Source organism: Oncorhynchus gorbuscha, linkage group LG08, assembly GCF_021184085.1.
Source record: "Oncorhynchus gorbuscha isolate QuinsamMale2020 ecotype Even-year linkage group LG08, OgorEven_v1.0, whole genome shotgun sequence".
NCBI classification, from domain to species: Eukaryota; Metazoa; Chordata; class Actinopteri; order Salmoniformes; family Salmonidae; genus Oncorhynchus; species Oncorhynchus gorbuscha.
In genome coordinates, this window is record NC_060180.1 from 7,461,902 (window position 1) to 7,484,278 (window position 22,377).

Below are 22,377 nucleotides of genomic sequence, written 5' to 3' on the forward strand. Positions count from 1 at the left end.
TGTTGTTGGTTACAACTTTAGTCTTATTGTTGCTCTGTTACTTTGTGGAACTGAGTGTTCCAAGGCCATGCACAGATAACATTTAGGATCCGATGACTGGTATACAGTGGATTCAGAAAGTATTCAGACCCCTTGATTTTTTCCCACATTTTGTTACGTTACAGCCTTATTCTAAAATGTATGATTTTTCATAATGTCCTCATCAATCTACACACAATACCCCATAATAACAAAGCGAAAACTGGTTTTTTGAAATGTTTGCAAATGAATTGAAAATAAAAAACAGAAATAACTTATTTACATAAGTATTCAGACCCTTTTCTATGAGACTCGTAATTGAGCTCAGGTGCATCCTGTTTCCAATGATCATCCTTGAGATGTTTTTACAACTTGATTGGAGTCCGCCTATGACAAAGTCAATTGATTGGACATGATTTGGAAAGGCACACACCTGGCTATATATCATCCCACAGTTGATGAAAACCTGCTCCAGAGTGCTCAGGACCTCAAACTGGGGCAAAGATTCACCTTCCAACAGGACAACAACCCTGTGCACACAGCCAAGACAATGCAAGAGTGACTTCGGGACACGTCTCTGAATGTCCCTGAGTGGCCCAGTCAAAACCCGGACTCGAACCCAATCGAACATCTCTGGAGAGACCTGAACACAGCTGTGCAGCGTTGCTCCCCATCCAACCTGACAGAGCTTGAGAGGATCTGCAGAGAAGAATGGGAAGAGTTGGAACTCCCCAAACACAGGTGTGCCAAGCTTGTAGCATCATATAAAAAAAGAATAGAGACTGTAATCGCTGCCAAGGGTGCTTCAACAAAGTACTGAGTAAAGGGTTTGAATACTTATGTAAATGTGATATTAAAGTTTTTTATTTTGAATATATTTGCAAAATGTTCTAAAAAACGTTTTTTTCTTTGTCATTATGTGGTATTGTGTGTAGATTGATGAGGAAAAGAAAGCTATTTAATACATTTTAAATTAAGGCTGTAACATAAGAAAATGTGGAAAAAGTCAAGGGGTCTGAGTACTTTCCGAATGCATTGAACAAAAATATAAATTCAATATGCAACAATTTCAAAGATTTTTACTAAGTTACAGTTCACATAAGGAAATCAGTAAATTGAAATGAATTCATTAGGCCCTAATCTATGGATTTCACATGACTGGGCAGGGGTGCAGCCCACCCCACAAAATGGCCTTATTACAGACAGAAATACGCCTCATCTAGGCCACTTGTGCGTGGTACAACGATGATACATGTTCATCATTGGTTCAACAGGCTGAAAGTTGTAGACTATGGGGTTGTTTCACGTATACAGATCAATGGAGAATCTTCATTGAAAGTGAGACACCTATGCCTGTCCTTTTTGAGAGGAATGGTAATTTCGAGGATATAAAGCATGAAAATGAATTTATAAAATAACTCAGTGTTGTGGACACTAAAAATAAACACTAAAATATATATGGTGGGAGGGTGAGGGATAATTCCCCTTAGTCAACAAGTAGAAAAGAAGAGTTTCACATGCGACCATGTGTTTCTGGGAGCAGAAGTGGAGGGTGTACACAGTTTATGTGCATAATGGCTTAATTCCAGGGTGGGTGGGAAGCTTGTAGTTAGGAGAAGGGTTCGGTCACTCCCCCTTGATGCTGCGTATGCAAATCACTTGGTTTTCCGGAGTTCCTTGAACTCTAAGTCGCAGAATGATGGGGACCGCCGGGCACAAAAGGCACTATAAATACGTGGAAAATAATAGGATACCTCACTCGTGAGTATATTCAGCGTAATGCGCGGAAGAGGCTAGCGACGATACTGTTAATCGTGGGTGTTGATGTAAGTATTGTTAGGCTGTCTAATTTTGTTAGGTCATAGTTGTACAGTATACATTGTGACTTGCAGAACTACTTCGCATATACAACTCGTAACTGCATTTCTTTTGATGTGTTATAGCCTATTCCCCGTCATCCTTTTTTAATATGGAAAGGTCAATGGTTATTTTAATGCAACGCGGATGATTTTATGGACCCTGTTCAATAAATGTAAAACATTTTGGGATATGTAAACGTGCAAACCGAGTTGACGTTGTGTTTGTCTGAAGGGTTTCTTAGATGGCAATATGTTCTGAATTTAGGCTACTTTTGTTTTTTTGCTCAATTGTGTTCGGTAAGTAATAACATTTCCAATATAGCTTTTAGAACATGTATTCAATATTTAAATTGGCTGCTTTTCATAGGAAGAACATGCAGCCTCCTTTGTTGTAGTGGTTTATGACGCGTCTGTATGTCCCTTCCCTTGAAAGAGGCTGTGTGAATCACATAGCCCCAGGTGAGAAGCGATTCCAGAGGGATGGTGCTGAACTATTATCTGATGCAGCCCTCTGATGGAGCCCAAAGACTAAGAAAAACAATTATACTAAGAAACGCTATTTACAGTAGGTCTTGTGATTTGCTTGTCTCTGAGATAAGCAACATAACTTGCATCTACAGAATATTCATATTACTAATGAACAAATATGATTGAAATCCCCCAAAACGATGGTATATCTGTCCCACCTCCATGTTTCGGGCATGCCAGAATCCATGGGGGTGGGATTGTTATTAGTGCCAGTGGAGAGAAATGTTGTGCTACCAAAAAGAGTTCAACTGGTTTGATCTGGTCAGTCAGGAAGCCATCCCCCATAGGTTGAGTGGCTTGAAAAGTGGCAGTGTGGTGCCAGCAAACTGCATGGTGACTACTGAGTCACATGGAGAAACCACCAGCAAACAAAGGGGCTCCCTTGGATGGTAATAGTCCACTGTTTACTGGACTCTTCACACTCTCTCTCTTCTCTTTCTCTATCTACACTCACATTACATTTAGCAGACACTCTTACCCAGAGCGTCATACAGTTGCATTCATCTTAAGGTAGCTAAGCAAGACAACCACATATCAAAGTCACAGTAAGGGCATTTCTATGTAAAAAGCCCAATGCACTTACATGTGAAGTTCATCATTTCTCAAAAATATTGACACTCTTAAAGCATATCTAATTTTTTCAACCATTTTCTATAGTAGAACAATTTGAATAAGCAAAGGATTTGGTCTTGTTTGGTGGTGGAGCTCATTAGAATAATAGACAGTGTGTAGAATAATTATCCACTTCACTTACTGTAGTTCTATAACCAACATATCTTTTTTCTAACTCAAGGTGTCATATCATAGCTGACACCCCATTATTTCTGTAGACGTGTTTGAATCTTAAAATGTGGTCACATAAAGAACCAAGGTAGTTTTTACCGTCTTTCTGTCACCACACTTAACCTCTGCACTGTTCTTCTTCTTTCTGTTACCACACTTAACCTCTGCACTGTTCTTCTTCTTTCTGTTACCACACTTAACCTCTGCACTGTTCTTCTTCTTTCTGTTACCACACTTAACCTCTGCACTGTTCTTCTTCTTTCTGTTACCACACACTGTAACCTCTGCACTGTTCTTCTTCTTTCTGTTACCACACTTAACCTCTGCACTGTTCTTCTTCTTTCTGTTACCACACTTAACCTCTGCACTGTTCTTCTTCTTTCTGTTACCACACTTAACCTCTGCACTGTTCTTCTTCTTTCTGTTACCACACTTAACCTCTGCACTGTTCTTCTTCTTTCTGTTACCACACTTAACCTCTGCACTGTTCTTCGAGTTCATCTGTTTTTGTCAAATTTTCAGTGGAAATTGTTCGAAGTAGTAATGGTTTGTTTACATTTGAAATCAATGTTTTTTGTTTGGCATACATTATAAAGTGAATAAGTGGAGTCTCTGCGTCATTCTGTTACCGTGGAATTACCCAGAAGTAAAACCTACTCAATAAATTCACCAGTCAGCCGCTAGTAAGATAAGACACGTGTTTCAGTGTCAAAAATGTTTGACCATTAAAAATCCTATTTTCCCGCTATCAATAACTTTAACCCCCAAAACCCTAACCCCCAAAACCCCAAACCTAACCCCCAAAACCCTAACCTCCAAAACCCTAACCTCCCCCAAACCTAACCCCCAAAACCCTAACCTCCAAAACCCTAACCTCCCCCCAAACCCTAACCCCCAAAACCCCAAACCTAACCCCCAAAACCCTAACCTCCAAAACCCTAACCCCCCCCAAACCCTAACCCCCAAAACCCCAAACCTAACCCCCAAAACCCTAACCTCCAAAACCCTAACCCTTATGCTTCAAATAGCATTTGAACAAATTCAGGACGATTTGAACAAGTTATTGTTTTCCTACCTTTTCAGGAAAATCAGGTGAAGTGTTAGGACATATGGGGTCCTGATAATGTAGGAATACAAGTACACACACACACACAATGAATGGATCCCGCCCCCCTATCTCTCCACCTCTCTCTTTAAGAATGTAAATGCTGTGCAAATGTAGGAATTGGAATTTAAAGAGCACATGAGGATTAACAGATTGACCACTCAGGTGGTCATAATGAGACATTCAACATGTCCTCCCGCAGTTATCTAGCCAGCTATCTGACCACATCCCCGGGATGGTCTTGAACTTGACCTGATTAGTTTGGTCCCCATTTGTAGCTTATATGACTCCTACTTCTCATCATCCTTATCAATGTGAATGTAAACATGACTGTACAATTCTCACCACATATGGGTGTTGTTCGGGATGTTCCTAAGTGGCAGGGCCAGAGTGGCTAGTTTAGTGGGTCCCTGTTTGACCCACCCTCGTAGTCTGAACAGCGTGCTACAGCTAGGGAGGAGGGAAACGTGACATAGACATGTTTTTCCCCCTCCTTCAAATAACGGGGAGTTGTGTTGTTTTCAGCTACAATGTGTTGGAGCATATGATAGTCCCTCTCTCAGTGTCACACCAGAGCGCAGCACTGGAGAAAGGAGAATCCTGGCCTTTGTTTGGTTTTGTACGCTGCGTCTCCGTGCAAGGTTCCGCATCAACAACACGTCTTTTCTTCGCCCTACTGTGATCTCTAGTGGTCCATTGGGGTAGCCTTTTGTTTGGACAGTATTTGTTCATCTGTCCACTAAAGATACCGATGAAGCTGTTGCAAGAACATGAAGATGTTGATGGTCAATTGAATTAGAGACCGAGACCTTAAAGTGATTCATTCCAAATGCCTTGGCCTTGTTTTGAGGCTGTATGTGATATAGTTAATGTTCATGTTTGTGGTCGAAATGGGTCATATCATTCCTATACAAAATTGTTTATCAAACATGTATCCATTTTTTGTTATTGTGACCTTACATCTGGCAGCAAATTTTCACCATAGAAACACCAACTGTATTGTAATAGTAAGTAACTACTAGGATGTGATATCAGACAGTTTTTTAAAACATTGTAAATGTCCTCTTGTGTTCTACACTGCCTTACCATAGACAGCTGCTCCCACGCCTGGTGTGGCAGAGAATAAAATAAGGGGTCAACAGAGACAAGCCCTGGAGTTGTGTGGAGTGTGGCTGGGTTTGGTGATCTTCTTGGAGGACGCATATTACCGTAACACAGAACAGCACAGGAGCCCAGGACCAGAGGGGAAGGTAGCAAAAGAGACCATCAGCACGGCGGTGGCACAGAAGGAATGACACCAGAGGGAAAAATTCCCAGAGGGGCACCGGTAGCCCCTCCTGATGGAGGCTGGGGATGGATGGTTGTGGCCGGCTGCTTCCTAGTCACCATCTGCACCCGTGCCGTCACTAGGTGAGCCTTTGGAGCTGTGTGTGTGTGTGTGTGTGTGTGTCAGAGGGACTATAGTCCTCAAATCAAATGTTATTGGTCACATTCAGATATTTACAGATGTTATTGGTCACATACAGATATTTACAGATGTTATTGGTCACATACAGATATTTACAGATGTTATTGGTCACATACAGATATTTACAGATGTTATTGGTCACATACAGATATTTACAGATGTTATTGGTCACATACAGATATTTACAGATGTTATTGGTCACATTCAGATATTTACAGATGTTATTGGTCACATACAGATATTTAGCAGATGTTATTGCGGGTGTAGTGAAATGTTTGTTTTCCTAGCTCCAACAGTGCAGTATAATCTAACAATTCACAACAATACACACAAATCTACAAGTAAAATAAGAAATATATAATATTAGGACGAGCAATGTCAGAATGGCATTGACTACAATACAGTAGAATATAATATAAACAAATGAAAAGAGTAAAACAGTCTGCAAACATTATTAAAGTGACCAGTGATTCCACGTCTATGTACACAGGAGGGCAGCAGCCTCGAAGGTGCAGGGATGAGTAACCGGGTGGAATTTGGGGAATTGGGTGACACAAGGAGATTGAACTGAACCTTTCATAACTCCTCATTTGACATGTTTGTGACATCGTAGAGTCTCTGGATGTGTTTGCCCTTATTGTCTCTTTGCAGAGTATTTGCAAGGTATGTGTTTTGTTCTGACAGCTGCTAGGCTCCCATGGTGAGGATTATTTTGTGTGAAGATAGCTTTGGGATATTACAACGGGCGGTTGTCGTTGTATGCAATATAAAGTGAAATGGAATCAGACATCGTGTTAATGCTGTGTTATCCCTTTATCTGTTCCTGTCAGGTGGCATCATGTTTCTGTATGGTCAGTGTGATCTAACTCTCTGTTTTGGGAACCAGCAAGGTTGTGATGAGCCAGCGATTCCTTTAGCCTTTTGTCAGCTCGGGTTAAAAGCTTTGAAATCAGACACCGGGATACATAGTCAACGCAGGTTTGGTACCTATTGTGTGTTCCTGTTAGTTATTGTTGAGTCCCTAGTGAGAAAAAAATAGTTTATGCATACAAATGCCACTTTTCATGTAAGTGAAGAAGTTACAAGGACTTTATGTATGTATTTCGTGTCACACACTTTGTAAGAAATCAGCCTGGCTAGTAAGATGCTCTGGTTTAAGTTTGATTCCTCTGGTACTTGGTAGGTTGGTGAATGCTGCGCTCCTTCTCATCTAGTAAGATGCTCTGGTTTAAGTTTGGTTCCTCTGGTACTTGGTAGGTTGGTGAATGCTGCGCTACTTTGCATTGGACTGTTCCTCCTTCTCTGGGTAGCGAGAGAGAGAGAGAGAATTAAAATTCCACTCTCCACATGTGTTTTGGTCACATGCCATAAGCCTTTGCCATGTAAAAAAAACCTTACATAATTTTTAAACGCTCAGCATGAACAAACTACAGTCAGCTTAGGTTATTGGTTATTGGGTACCGTGCTGCTGAATGGAAACGACTGTAACTTAAATGTAAATGTAACTCAAACAATTCCTCAACTCTATTCCTCAACTCTTCCTCAACTCGATTCCTCAACTCTCAATTACTCAACTATATTAATAAAATCTATTCCTGAACTATATTAATCAAATCTATTCCTCAACTATATTAATCAAATCTATTCCTCAACTATATTAATCAAATCTATTCCTCAACTCATCCCATATTTAGTGTTTTGATTTAATCGAGTTTTTCTTTAGGGATTCATGTCAGTGCACTTAAATTCAGTCACTGGTCTTAATCTATAAATTGTATCGACAAAGCTCATTATTGTGGCATACACTGAGGATACAAAACATTAAGAACACCTGCTATTTCTATGACAGACTGACTTGGTGAATTAAGGTGAAAGCTATGATCCCTTATTGATGTCACTTGTTAAATCCACTTCAATCAGTGTAGATGAAGGGGAGGAGACAGGTTAAATAATAATTGTTAAGCGTTGAGACAATTCAAATCAAATTGTATTTGTCACATACACATGTTTAGGGTGAATGGGCAAGACTAAACATTTAAGTACCTTTGAACAGGCTATGGTAGTAGGTGCCAGGCGCACCGGTTTGAATCTGTCAAGAACTGCAACACTGCTGGGATTTTCCCGCTCAACCGTTTCCCATGTGTTTCAAGAATGGTCCACCAGCCAAAGGACACCCAACCAACGTGACACAACTGTGGGAAGCAATGGCGTCAACATGGGTCAACATCCCTGTGGAACGATTTTGACACCTTGTAGAGTCCATGCCCTGACAAATTGAGGCTGTTCTGAGGGCAAAAGGTTCTCAATATTAGGAAGGTGTTCCTAATGTTTTTTACACTCAGTGTACACACTATGTCCATATCAAATAAACCAGTCCAGTCCTATACCTTCCTAATATACCCTGAAGAACAGTTTGCCAGTGCAATGTTAGCAGACGCTCTAGATAAGAGCGTCTGCTAAATGACTTAAATGTAAATGTAAATGTAAATGTTGAAACTTACACTGTTCTTTCTCCTTTCTATTTTTAGATGTGTGTCAATCTTCTTTGTGGAGTTCCAGATGCACTTTGGTCGGGACTACTCTGGCACGGCCTGGATCCACTCGCTAGTCGACTGCACCACCTTCCTCTTTGGTGAGAGTCAGCCATGACTAGATGATTTCCTTACCAGCAATTTGAACACCTTGAATGTCCCTTTTTTATTCAATGAAACTGTATTTATGTATTTATTATCTGGGTGTGATTAATTCTCAAGCTATTTATAATTATCTCTGGGGCCTGAGGAAATTCTACCTCCACAGATTCTGCTATAAAAGGAGCAGAAACAGATTCACAAGCATACAATCACAGATTAAGTGTACTAACTTTATACTCACAATAAATTAAAAAGCAATATATGCCCCTAATAATTCTGATTGGGAGGTAGCGCATTATGATAAGAAACTTGTCTGGCCGAACTTATGCCTTTCCTAATCAGGAAAGGGCAAATCTTGATAAGTCTGTGTAACACAGAAACCCGGACCCAGTTCTCCTTGCATGAACATTATGCTGTGATTAGGACTGCACAAGGAGACTCCAAATAACTCATTTCTGAAGAAAAAAATGATCGTTTTCTTTCCGACGTACTTGACAATGTATTATAAAATGTGTGGTTTGCTTCACCGGAGTCTCTTATATGTCACATGAACATTTCAAGTGAGGACACTTCCCCCCAAATTAATATCATTCTTTGAAAATGTACTCAGGCGTCTCTGGACATATTATGAGCATTTTGCATGCATTGCATCTCAGACATGCACATTTTGACAAATACTAGACTTTGGGAGGAGCAGATTACCGTTTTTACAGGCTGGTGAAATCAGCAATTTTCATGTGTAATTACAAATATCGGCCACCAGGTAGTGCCAAAAGTGTTTATTAGGATCTCTTTCAGCCCAATTCTGATATTTTTTTCCCACTAATTAATCCTTTGACCAATTACATCAGATCTTTACACGTCAGATATTTTTCAGCTGATCTTATTGGCCCAAAAAACAATTTGTGAAAAATATCAGAATTGGCCTGAGTTCTTAAAAATAGTGGTTTCTTTTAATGTATTGTTCATATACAGACAATTTACCAGGTGTTTAAATACATTGTGACATAAGACATTGTGACATATATAAGACATCGGGCTTTATAAGGGTGAAAAGGAAAACAAACCGATTCACAAGCACTAAACCACACACTAATTCAGATTAGTAAACAGCAAACAGTGCATTCGGAAAGTATTTAGACCCCTTGACTATTTCTACATTTTGTTACGTTACAGCCTTATTCTAAAATTGATGAAATAGTTTCCCCCCTCATCAATCTACACAAAATACTCCACAATGACCAAGCAAAAACAGTTAAAAAAAAATCATTTTTGCAAATGTATTAAAAATAAAAATGTAAACATCACATTTACACAAGTATTCAGACACTTTACTCAGTACTTTCTTGAAGCACCGTTGGCAGCGATTACAGCCTCAAGTCTTCTTTTGACGCTACAAGCTTGCCACACCTGTATTTGGGGAGTTTCTCCCATTCATCTCTGCAGATCCTCTCAAGCTCTGTCAGGTTGGATGGGGAGCGTTGCTGCACAGCTATTTTCAGGTCTCTCCAGAGATGTTTGATCGGGTTCAAGTCTGGGCTCTGGCTGGGCCACTCAATGACATTCAGAGACTTGTCCCGAAGCCACTCCTGCATTGTCTTGGCTGTGTGCTTAGGGTCGTTGTCCTGTTGGAAGGTGAACCATTGCCCCAGTCTGAGTTCCTGAGTGCTCTGGAGCAGGTTTTCATCAAGGATCTCTCTGTACTTTGCCCCGTTTATCTTTCCCTCGATCCTGACTAGTCTCCCAGTCCCAGCAGCTGAAAAACATCCCCACAGCATGATGCTTCACCGTAGGGATGGTGCCAGGTTTCCTCCAGACGTGGCGCTTGGCATTAAGGCCAAAGAGTTGAATCTTGGTTTCATCAGACCAGAGACTCTTGTTTCTCATGGTCCGCGTCCTTTAGGTGCGCTTTGGCAAACTCCAAGCGGGCTGTCGTGCTTTTTACTGAGGAGTGGTTTCTGTCTGGCCACTCTGCCACAAAGGCCTGATTGGTGGAATGCGGCAGAGATGGTTGTCCTTCTGGAAGGTTCTCCCTTCTCCACAGAGGAACTCTGAAGCTCTGCCAGAGTGACCATCAGGTTCTTGGTTACCTCCTTGACCAAGACCCTTCTCACCCAACTGTTCATTTTGGCCGGGTGGCCAGCTTTAGGAAGAGTCTTCTTCCATTTTAAGAATGATGGAGGCCACTGTGTTCTTGGGGACCTTCAATGCTGCAGACATCATGTCCAATCAATGAAATTTACCACAGGCGGACTCCAATCAAGTTATAGAAACATCTCTAGGATGATCAATGGAAATAGGATGCACCTGAGCTCAATTTCGAGTCTCATAGCAAACGGTCTGAATACTTCTGTAAATGTGATATTTTGTTTTTTTAATTTGCAAAAATGTCTAAACTGTGTTTTCTTCATCATTATGGGATATGGGATATTGTGTGTAGATTGATGAGGAAAATGGTTTGTTTAATCCATTTTTAGAATAAGGCCGTAACATAACAAAATGTGGAAAAATGGAAGGGTTTGAATACACTGTATATGCCCAATAACCTCAAAAGAACATGTGCCCTTAATAAGTAAGATTAGAAGATGGAGCATTAGGATAAGAGAGTTGTCTACCCAAGCCTTTGCCTTTCCTAATCATGACATGGCAATCTTGATACACCTGCTGTAACTTTTCAAAAAGAAATGACATAATCTGGAACATTGACATGATGATCAGATGATTACATGAAACGATTTGACCAGCAGTCTTCACCTAATTTTAGTACCCCTAAGCTATTGTAAAAGTTGTGTGAGGACTGTCTGGGCACATGCAGTGCAGTCTGGGCAATCCCCAGGAGTGACTTTGGAATCATGGGGATACGTGGCAGTCGGTGCTGTGATACACTGACACATTCAACACCGGCTTGCACTCTCTTGCTAGTAGCTATCTGATCTAGGGTGTAATCAATTGTCCAACAGTTGCAAATCTGAGTTTCTGGGCAAATTCAGGTATGGTTATCCCCTTTTCGTTCCATTGGTTTCCATTTAAGAAACATTTTTCAACAGAATCAGCGGAATGAATACACCCCTGATCACACTCAAAGACTTCATTTTCATAGCAGCCACATAAAAACAGCATGATCACTTTGCTCGTTGTGTGTATATATAATTCCTTCTCACAACTATCTATGCACTCTCCTCTCACCTTTTCCCTTCGCCTGTGAACTTCAGTGCACAACACATCAGCTGTCAGTGACCAGGCAAAAAACATTCCCAAGTCTACCCATATCATGACTTCTAACCGCTGCACACAGCCTACATTGTCATAGTCAACATAGCTACTAGAACTAATGCGTTAGTAACTCCACTACACTTATCCCGTGTGGCTCAATTGGTAGAGCATGGTTCTTGCAACACCAGGGTTATGGGTTTGATTCCCACAGGGGACCAGTATGGAAAGAAACGTATGAAAATGTCACTGCTGTAAGTTGCTCTGAATAAGATTGTCTACTAAAATGTAAAACAATCATGCATTGCAGTTTAGTAGTTACACTGGCAGGCCCTGGTGGCAATAAATGAATAAATGCTTACCTTGACTTGGAAGAGTTCCAGTGTTGGATAGACAGCTAGCTAACATAGCATCCATCTCTGTTTGAGTAAGCTAAACTAGCTAGCTTAGTGAACATGTAAAAAAATACAATTAAATATCTGTCTTTTCATTTGTTCAACTATTGTCTTTCTCTCTCTTTGAGTCAACTTCTCACCACATTGTATGTGCTGCAGTGCTAGCTAGCTGTAGCTTATTCTTTCAGTACTAGATTCATACTCTGATCCTTTGATTGGGTGGACAACATGTCAGTTCATGCTGCAAGAGCTCTGATAAGTTGGAGGACGTCCTCCGGAAGTTGTCATAATTACTGTGTAAGTCTCATGAGCCTCCTAGGTTTTGTATGTACTGTATGTACCCAGAGGAGGACAGAAGCTAGCGCTCTTCCGGCTGCACCATAGTGTTACCCTACAGAGTGTGGTTGAGGCTACTGTAGACCATTGCAAACCAGTGTGTTTTAATCAATTATTTGGTGACATGAAAATATAAAGTTTTATCGAAAAAGGATACATTTTTTAAATGTTTCACTATTTGTATTTCTTTTTAATTCACTGAGGAGGATGGTCCTCCCCTTTCTCCTATGAGGAGCCTCCACTGATGGGGATTCCACAGCCCATTTGAAACAGCTGTTGTTGATAAGATACAGTGGGGCAAAAAAATATTTATTCAGCCACCAATTGTGCAAGTTCTCATACTCATACTTAAAAATATGAGAGAGGCCTGTAATTTTCATCATAGGTACACTTCAACTATGACAGACAAAATAAGAAGAAAAAAATCCAGAAAATCACGTTTTAGGATTTTTTAAATGAATTTATTTGAAAATTATGGTGGAAAATAAGTATTTGGTCACCTACAAACAAGCAAGATTTCTGGCTCTCGCAGACCTGTAACTTCTTCTTTAAGAGGCTCCTCTGTCCTCCACTCGGTACCTATATTAATGGCACCTGTTTGAACTTGTTATCAGTATAAAAGACACCTGTCCACAACCTCAAACAGTCACACTCCAAACTCCACTATGGCCAAGACCAAAGAGATGTCAAAGGACACCAGAAACAAAATTGTAGACCTGCACCAGGCTGGGAAGACTGAATCTGCAATAGGTAAGCAGCTTGGTTTGAAGAAATCAACTGTGGGAGCAATTATTAGGAAATGGAAGACATACAAGACCACTGATAATCTCCCTCGATCTGGGGCTCCACGCAAGATCTCACCCCGTGGGGTCAAAATGTTCACAAGAACGGTGAGCAAAATTCCCAGAACCACACGGTGGGACCTAGTGAATAACCTACAGAGAGCTAGGACCAAAGTAACAAAGCCTACCATCAGTAACACACTACGCCGCCAGGGACTCAAATCCTGCAGTGCCAGACGTATCCCCCTGCTTAAGCCAGTACATGTCCAGGCCCGTCTGAAGTTTGCTAGAAAGCATTTGGATGATCCAGAAGAAGATTGGGAGAATTGTCAGGACCCGGTTACGAACCCGGGTCTCCGGAGTGAGAAACAGTCACTTAACCAACTGAGCCACGAATAGTCGGCAGAACCCAGAAGATGAGGCAGACACAGCAGTACTTGAGACAGTGTATTTAATGAAGTAAAAAAGTGAAGTCCTTCAGGAAAACATGTAACTCCACAACCTCAAAAGGAATTCCACAAGAACAAAGGTAATCCTCCAAGACAAAAAGGTAAATCCACAAGGTGGTAGGTATAGCATAAAAAGCCTCAAAAGATACTCAAAAATAAATAAACAAGAACAAAAACAGAATTCCACAAGCGAGTCCACCGGGATCAACAAGAGTACACAGAATACTAGGGTTGGGTGCTAACATACAAACACAGAGCAAATAACTGAGGAAAACTAAGGGTTTAAATCAATCAGGGGAAATGAGGCACAGGTGCAAATAATAATGGGGATCAAGGGAAAACAAAAAGGTCAAAAAGCACAATGGGGGCATCTAGTGACCAAAAACCGGAACAACCCTGGCCAAATCCTGACAGAACCCCCCCCCCCCTAGGAACGGCTCCTGACGTTCCTACAAGCTCTCAGGGTGGAGGGCCCTGAACTGACGAATGAGGTCAGGGTCCTGTATGTCTTTGGCAGGAACCCAGGAGCGCTCCTCTGGACCGTAGCCTTCCCAGTCCACCAGATACTGCCAGGACCGCTGCACCCGGCGGGAATCCAGTATCCGATGGACGGTATAAGCCGGCTGGCCTCCAATGACACGAGGCGGAGGGGGAGGTCTGTCTGCCGGGACAAGGGGAGAAAAAACAACAGGTTTTAATAAGGAAATGTGAAACGTGGGATTAATCTTAAGGGATCTGGGTAAGTGTAGGCGATAAGAAACTGGGTTAACTCTCCTGGCAACCTTAAAGGGACCGATGTATTTTTGGGACAGCTTGCGAGACTCCACCTGTAGTGGTAAGTCTCTTGTGGAGAGCCAGACTCTCTGGCCGGGGTGAAGGGTAGGCCCGGGACGGCGACGTCTGTTGGCTTGTTGTTGGTACCTCTGTGAGGAACGCATAAGATTAAGACGGGTCTTCCTCCACATAAGCCGACAGCGTCTGACGAACTTCAAGGCTGAAGGCACTCTGACTTCTGCCTCCTGGTCCGGGAACAATGGAGGGGCATAGCCAAACTGACACTCGTGCGGGGACATACCAGTGGAGGAGGAGCGCAAGGTGTTGTGCGTGTATTCGGCCCAAAAAATGAACGACGACCACCTATGGTACCGTTTGTTACGATTCATACATCGGAGGGTGGTTTCCAGCTCTTGATTCATCCTCTCTGTTTGGCCGTTGGACTCCGGATGGTACCCTGAAGATAGACTGGCAGAAGCCCCCATGAGTTGGCAGAAGGCCTTCCAAAACCTTGAGGTGAACTGGGGACCTCTGTCAGAAACCATATCTTGAGGAATGCCGAAGACTCGGAACACATGATTAATTAACAACTCAGCCGTTTCCTTGGCAAAAGGTAACTTAGAGGGACGAACCTGGCTGCCTTTGAAAACCTGTCGATTATGACTAGGATAGTAGTATTGCCATGGGATGGAGGAAGGCCAGTAATAAAGTCCAACGAGATATGGGACCAGGGTCTGTGGGGAACAAGTAAAGGGTGAAGGAGTCCTTGAGGGCGGAGGTGAGAAGATTTGCCCTGGCAGCACACGGGGCAGGCATTGACGAAAGTGGCAACGTCTTCTCTTATGGTAGGCCAACAGAACTTACGCTGGATGAACTCCAAGGTGCGACCTACGCCCGGGTGACAGGTGAGGCGAGAGGAGTGCCCCCACAGAAGGACCTGAGTCCTCACTGCCTTGGGGACAAACAACCGATTGGCAGGACCTCCTTTCGGGTCCGGTTTGATAGCTTGAGCTCGTCTCACGGTATCCTCAACTTGCCACGAGATCGGAGCCACGATCTTAGCAGCAGGAAGGACAGGCATGTCCGTGTCATCTCGAATGGCAGGAGCGTAGACTCGGGACAGGGCATCCGGTTTGAGATTCTTCGACCCGGGCCGATAGGTGAGGATAAACTGGAATTGATTGAAGAAAAGAGACCATCTAGCTTGTCTAGAGTTCAACCGCTTCGTCTGCTGGATATACTCCAGATTTTTGTGGTCCGTAAGCACTTGAAACGGGTGAGAAGCCCCCTCGAGCCAGTGTCTCCATTCCTTCAATGCCATCTTAACCGCTAGGAGTTCACGGTCCCCCACATCGTAGTTCCTCTCAGCCGTGGTAAGCTGGTGTGAGAAGAAAGCGCACGGATGAAGCTTCTTGTCTTCACCCCTTTGAGACAGGACAGCTCCAACACCAACCTCTGAGGCGTCCACCTCCACCACAAACGGTTCATCCGTAGTCGGTAGTATCAGGATGGGAGCAGAGAGGACGCGCTGCTTGAGTCCTTGGAAGGCCGTCTCAGCTTCTCTTCCCCACAAAAACCTTGCATTGCCACCCTTGGTTAAAGCTGTGAGAGGGGCTGCCACCAAGCTGAAGTTCTTGATGAACTTGCGGTAAAAGTTTGTGAAGCCCAGGAAACGCTGAACTTCCTTAACGGATTTGGGGGTGGGCCAATCCACTACCGCCCTACCTTGCTGGGGTCCATTTGGACCGGGTTCCACTACAAATCCCAGGAATTGTACTCGGGATGAATGGAATTCACATTTTTCCGGCTTAACGTACAGATGGCTGTCTAGGAGGCGTTTGAGTACTTGTCTGACATGCTTAGTGTGTTCTTGAAGAGAGCTCGAAAAGATGAGGATGTCATCCAAGTAAACGAACACAAATATGTTAAGCATATCCCTAAGCACATCGTTTATGAGCGCTTGGAACACCGCTGGGGCGTTGGTCAGGCCGAAGGGCATCACCAAGTATTCATAGTGACCAGTAGGCGTGTTGAAAGCGGTCTTCCACTCGTCACCAGGTCTGATCCGCACAAGATGGTATGCGTTCCGCAGGTCAAGCTTAGTGAAAACAACTGCTTCCTGGAGCAGCTCGAAGGCTCTGACCATAAGGGGTAGCGGGTAACGGTTACGGACGGTTATGGCATTGAGTCCCCGGTAGTCGATGCAAGGACGTAATCCACCGTCTTTCTTGGCCACAAAGAAAAACCCTGCTCCCGCCGGGGAGGTGGATGGACGCATGAGGCCTGCTTCCAGAGCGTCCTTGATGTAGGTATCCATAGCAGCTCGTTCGGGTGGAGATAGGGAAAAGATCCGACCCCTGGGGGGGCAAGTGCCCGGAAACAGTTCGATGGGGCAATCATAAGGTCTATGGGGTGGTAGCATGGTGGCCCTCTGTTTGCTAAATACCAGTTTGAGGTCATGGTAACACTCGGGAACTCGGGTCAGGTCGATGGATTCTAAAGACTCGGGAGTAGAACTCGGGGAATTCGGGAAAATACAAGTAGCTTGGCACGTAGGACCCAACTGCTTGATAGTGCCCACAGACCAGTCGATGTGAGGGTTATGGCTGTGAAGCCAGGGGTATCCAAGGACGAGAGGGAACTCGGAACAGGAGATGAAATGAAAGTTCATCAATTCCTGGTGTTGTGAAACTGAAATTCGCAAGGAGGTAGTGACATGAGTGACAAGTCCAGATCCCAAAGGGCTTCCATCCAATGTAGTAACCCTCATGGGGTCACTTAGAGGTTCAGAGGGAACGCCATTCTCCTTCGCCCAGACACCATCCATGAAGTTACCTGCGGCTCCAGAGTCTACCAAGGCTTGAAGGTGAAGCTTGTGGTTGTCAGGAAAGGGTGACTGGAATGATCAGACGGGAGTTGGACAGATGGGAGGAGGTTATGTTTCCCGTTACAGTTCCCCCCGGTCTGTACGGGACAGAGCGTTTCCCTGGAGCCCGGGACACGTGGAACGGAAATGGCCCGGTTTGCCGCAATATAGACAGCGTCGCTCACTCATCCGGCGGTCTCTCTCAGCCTGGGAGATGCGTCCAATCTGCATGGGTTCTGGTGGAGCCAGCGAGGATAAAGGTGGGGACTCGGAGCTGGGACTGATAGGGGCTAGAGGTCTACGGTTGAGTTCTCTCTCTCTCAGACACTGGTCAATGCGTGAGGCCAACTTGATCAGGGACTCGAGATTGTCCGGTGGTTCCCGAGTGGCCAGTTCATCTTGGATAGTGTCGGAAAGGCCTTTCAGAAAGCACACCGTGAGCGACTCGCTGCTGCCACCGTGCGGAACTGGATGGCATAGTCCGTCACGCTGCGCCGACCTTGGTGGAGAGTCAGGAGCTGTTTGGCTGAGTCAGGACCACTGCTTGGGCCTTGAAACACTCGTTTGAATTCCTCAGCAAAGGCAGAGTAGCTGGCACAGCAGGAACTATGGGCATCCCACACAGCAGTAGCCCAGGCCAGGGCTTTTTCCGACAGCAGGGTGATGATATATGCGGTCTTAGACCGGTCGGTGGGGAACGACGAGGGTTGCAGCTCGAAGGAGAGAGAACATTGGGTGAGAAACCCTTTACAAGCACTTGGATCACCTGAGAACGAGGACGACTGATCCGTGTAAAGGAAAGAATGAATGTATCGTGAGATTTTGAGTGAAAACCTCCTTCCATCAGCAAGGGCATTGAAGATGAAACGTGGCTGGGTCTTTCAGCATGACAATGATCCCAAACACACCGCCCAGGCAACGAAGGAGTGGCTTCGTAAGAAGCATTTCAAGGTCCTGGAGTGGCCTAGCCAGTCTCCAGATCTCAACCCCATAGAAAATTTGGAGGGAGGGAGTTGAAAGTCCGTGTTGCCCAGCAACAGCCCCAAAACATCACTGCTCTAGAGGAGATCTGCATGGAGGAATGGGCCAAAATACCAGCAACAGTGTGTGAAAACCTTGTGAAGAGTTACAGAAAAGTTTGACCTCTGTCATTGCCAACAAAGGGTAAATAACAAAGTATTGAGATACACTTTTGTTATTGACCAAATACTTATTTTCCACCATAATTTGCAAATAAATTCATTAAAAATCCTACAATGTGATTTTCTGGATTTCTTTCCTCATTTTGTCTGTCATAGTTGAAGTGTACCTATGATGACAATTACAGGCCTCTCTCATCTTTTTAAGTGGGAGAACTTGCACAATTGGTGTCTGACTAAATACTTTTTTGCCCCACTGTATATAGGGAAAGATAATAAGTTTTAATAATAAGTTATAATAAATAGTTTTTATTCATATTGAGACTAAAGTCTCTTTTGAAAATTAGCTGTGCACAATACAAAAATGAACACATCAATAGGCAATTATAGAAAACATAAATATACACATTAAATACACATTAAGATACAAAACACAGTCAATTAAAACAAACACATTCTTCATTATAAAAATCCTCTCTCAGCTGTATGACTTGCCCTAGGGACATCAAAGTATCCAATCGAAAGCTAGTTTGTTTGTTTTGCCACTTCGGTTAGTTTGAACAGGGTGGTATCCATCCGGACGCACTTTTTTTAAAACTGATATTCAAGGGTTTACATCAAATAATTAAACTTTGCCCCGATTTATCATTATCCTGGACTTACATAACATCTGTGCCAGAGTTTGTTAGACTTTTACAAGCAGCTGTTTAATGAGCAATTCAGTTTCACTGTACTGGCTGTGTGTTCTTAGACCTGCATGGCTTAATCTTTGAGTCAAACATTTACTACTGACCTGCTCTGAACTTTCATGTCAATAACACACTCGATGTGTATTACAGTGGATTGAGTCTCAGCTACATCCAATCCAAGCGATAAGACTGTCACCTTTTCCTCTTGATGTGAGGATGATAACTTTGTCTATGTATTGTTTTTTTCCAGCTCCTCTTGGCAGCTTCATCGGGAACCGCCTGTCCACCCAAGCCACTGTGATCATGGGAGGCATCCTGTCCTCTGCCGGCCTGATCCTCAGCTCCTTTGCCACCAGTCTGGAGTACCTCTACCTCACCCTGGGTGTCCTCACAGGTACGCCCCTGTCTCTCAATGTGGATGTCATCACATTGTTTTTAGGACTTTGGCACAAGAGGGAACTGTTGCATTATGGATACTTGTGTTGACTCTAATGACAGAATGCAACTGTAGCTGTCATGACTCCATCCCCAACTCTCTCCTCGTAGGGTTGGGATTTGCCCTCAGCTACACTCCAGCGGTGGCCATGGTTGGATCCTATTTCAACGAGAGGAAAGCACTGGCCTATGGGATGGCAATGTCTGGGACTGGGATTGGGACCTTCATCCTGGCCCCTGCTGTGCATCTCCTGATTGAACATTACTCCTGGAGGGGGGCCTTGCTGATTCTGGGAGGGTTTGTGTCCAACCTGTGTGTCTGCGGGGCCCTTATGAGGCCCCTGGTGCCTAAAGGTAGAGGACAGAGGTGGCACAAGACAGCAGAGCTTGAGAATGGGTATGCCATCCCACCGGTGGATGCCAAGCTAGCAGAAGGGAAGGTAATGGACACAACACTTCCAGGCTTAAAGCCGTTGGACCCCAATACAGAGGTTGTGAATGTAACAGATGTTAAGCTTGAAACTGATAAACTTGCAGAAATTAAACTCACTGAAATGAAACTAGCAGAGGCACTCCTTGCGAATGTACAACTAGCTGACTCGAGGCTGGCAGACATGACAATAGTAGAGGGCATGGTTGTGAATGTGAATAGCGCGCTAACAGAGAAAATGCTTGAAGAGATCAAGCTAGCGGATCAAAATCTAGCTAACGGGAAGCTGAAGGACATTAAACTAATGGAGAACCTTGTCATCAGTAGCCAGCTCGCTGATGTTAAGCCTGTAGACACAAAGGTTGCTGATGCAAAACTAGCGGAGTTAGTAGATGCCAAGGTTCAGGCTGGCCTGGCTGCCCCTGGGCCAACTGGTCCTCTGGCAGGGCCTAAGCTGGGAGGGTGCCTCTGTCTTCAGTCAATGGAGGAGTTTAGCTTCCTGCTGATGCCTGACTTCATGCTGCTGTCCGTGTCCTTCCTGTTCCTGGCGTACGGCTGCAGTGTGCCCTTTGCCTACCTGGTGCCTTACGCCCTCAGTGTGGGCGTGGAGCACCAGCAGGCTGCCTTCCTCATGTCCATCCTGGGGGTCACCGGAATCGTAGGAAACATCACGTTCAGCTGGCTCACTGACAGGAAGTATGTCACATATACAGAATCGTTTGCACCCCCCCCCCCCACACACACACACATTTTCAATAGCATCACCCAAATAGACTATCATGATGCTTTCAAAACTATGGTATTGGGCCTGTCACACACTGCATGGCCACATTCTCTAGTGTTGTAACATACTTCCTGCTGTAACATTCTGCCAGCTAAGTCTGCGTTCCCCTCTTGTAGGTGTGTGAAGAAGTACCGGAAAGTGAGCTTCATGTTTGCTGTGGGTATGGAGGGTCTCTCCTGCCTCCTGATTCCTCTGCTACGTTCCTTCACCCTGCTGGTGCCTTTCTCCATGCTCTATGGCTATTTTGATGGTGCCTACTCTGCCCTCATACCAGTGGTGACGTCTGACATGGTGGGCTCATCGTACCTATCCTCAGCCCTGGGTGTGGTCAACTTCTTACATGCCATACCCTACCTGGTTAGCCCACCAATAGGAGGTGAGGATGAGGAGAGAACAACTCAATATTAACACACATAGTGCATGTACATACACCATTTTCAAATTGCACATCTTGATTCTGTATATCATGATTCCATCGTTCTCAGTATGTTATAGTCTGGACTCTGTTGGTATGAAACTTCCCGTTGAAATTCCCAGCCTAACTCTTTCTCTTGGTTTCAGGCTGGTTGGTGGACTGGACTGGTGACTATACTGCAGCATTCTTCCTCAGTGGATTCTCTCTTATCCTCAGCTCACTCTTTCTGGCTACTGTCATGCTGATCCAACGATGCTGGGGACCACAAACATTCTCCACCAGCGATGCCGATTCAACGTTCACCTCCTTGAAGAATGGCCAGTGTACAAGGCAGCACATGATGAACCAAAGCTAGCAGGGACCGTCCCTGCATGTTGAGACATTTTTGTAAGCATTTTTTATTGAGTGAGTGGATGATACTGTAATACCAAAGTGTGTTGTTCCTTAATGGAAGCAAAGCAATAATGTTCCAGGAACAACAAAATGCAGTTATTCCTCTCAACGTGAACTTGTGAAAATCCTATAACACCACAAATTCTGTGTTGATTACCAGTCAGGAAAAGTTACCCTATTTGGTTTTGTTTTTAAATAAAAGTTTATTAAGAATTGGTGGCTCTGTAGAATAACATATCACTTAGTACCAGTGTTTGTTTATTATTTTGAAGATGATGACTACATTAAACATGCAATATAACACCAAAGTTATGCAATAATAACATATACATTTGTGTATAACATTAAATAGATTGCGCTAAAATTCACTGAAGAGAAGCTATTTGCACTGGGCATTTCCATGTAAAAGGACCCGTGAGCACCACCACGAGGAAAGCATAGGAGCATGTCAAATGAAAGCTAAGCGTCTATAAAGTAAGGCATATTTACGTTTTCAACCATTTTCCATCCTAAAAATCAGCAACGGCTTTGATTTCTGGTCAGATGGAAAAAGTCTAAAATGGTCTTTGAAATACTGTGCATCAAAACCCAAAATTTGAACCAATCATAGACATCTATGTTTCACAAGTTTGGATAGCACAGCACAGTACAGTACAGTGAAGCACAGTAGAGTACAGTACAGTGAAGCACAGTAGAGTACAGTACAGAAAAGTATAGTTCAGTACCATAGAGTACACTATAGTATACTATAGAGTAGACTATAGTGTAATGTATTGAACTGTACTCTACTGTGCTGTTCTGTGATGTCCAAACTTGTGAAGCATAGATGTCAGTGATTGGTTCAGATTTGGTCTGGTCCAGACCAACCAAATGTTGTCTTGTTTGC

At 43.7% G+C, this 22,377-nt stretch overlaps 1 protein-coding gene across 1 annotated transcript; it reads left to right on the forward strand.

The window, feature by feature from the left end:
* The first annotated feature begins 1,717 nt into the window (after positions 1-1,717).
* On the forward strand, positions 1,718-21,728 carry LOC124040726 (monocarboxylate transporter 12-B-like). Its single transcript, XM_046357811.1, has 7 exons — positions 1,718-1,844; positions 5,385-5,703; positions 8,290-8,393; positions 19,285-19,428; positions 19,581-20,595; positions 20,800-21,059; positions 21,245-21,728. The coding sequence occupies exons 2-7, from the start codon at positions 5,585-5,587 to the stop codon at positions 21,451-21,453; spliced, it is 1,851 nt and encodes a 616-aa protein (XP_046213767.1). The 5' UTR covers positions 1,718-1,844; positions 5,385-5,584; the 3' UTR covers positions 21,454-21,728.
* The last annotated feature ends 649 nt before the right edge of the window (positions 21,729-22,377 follow it).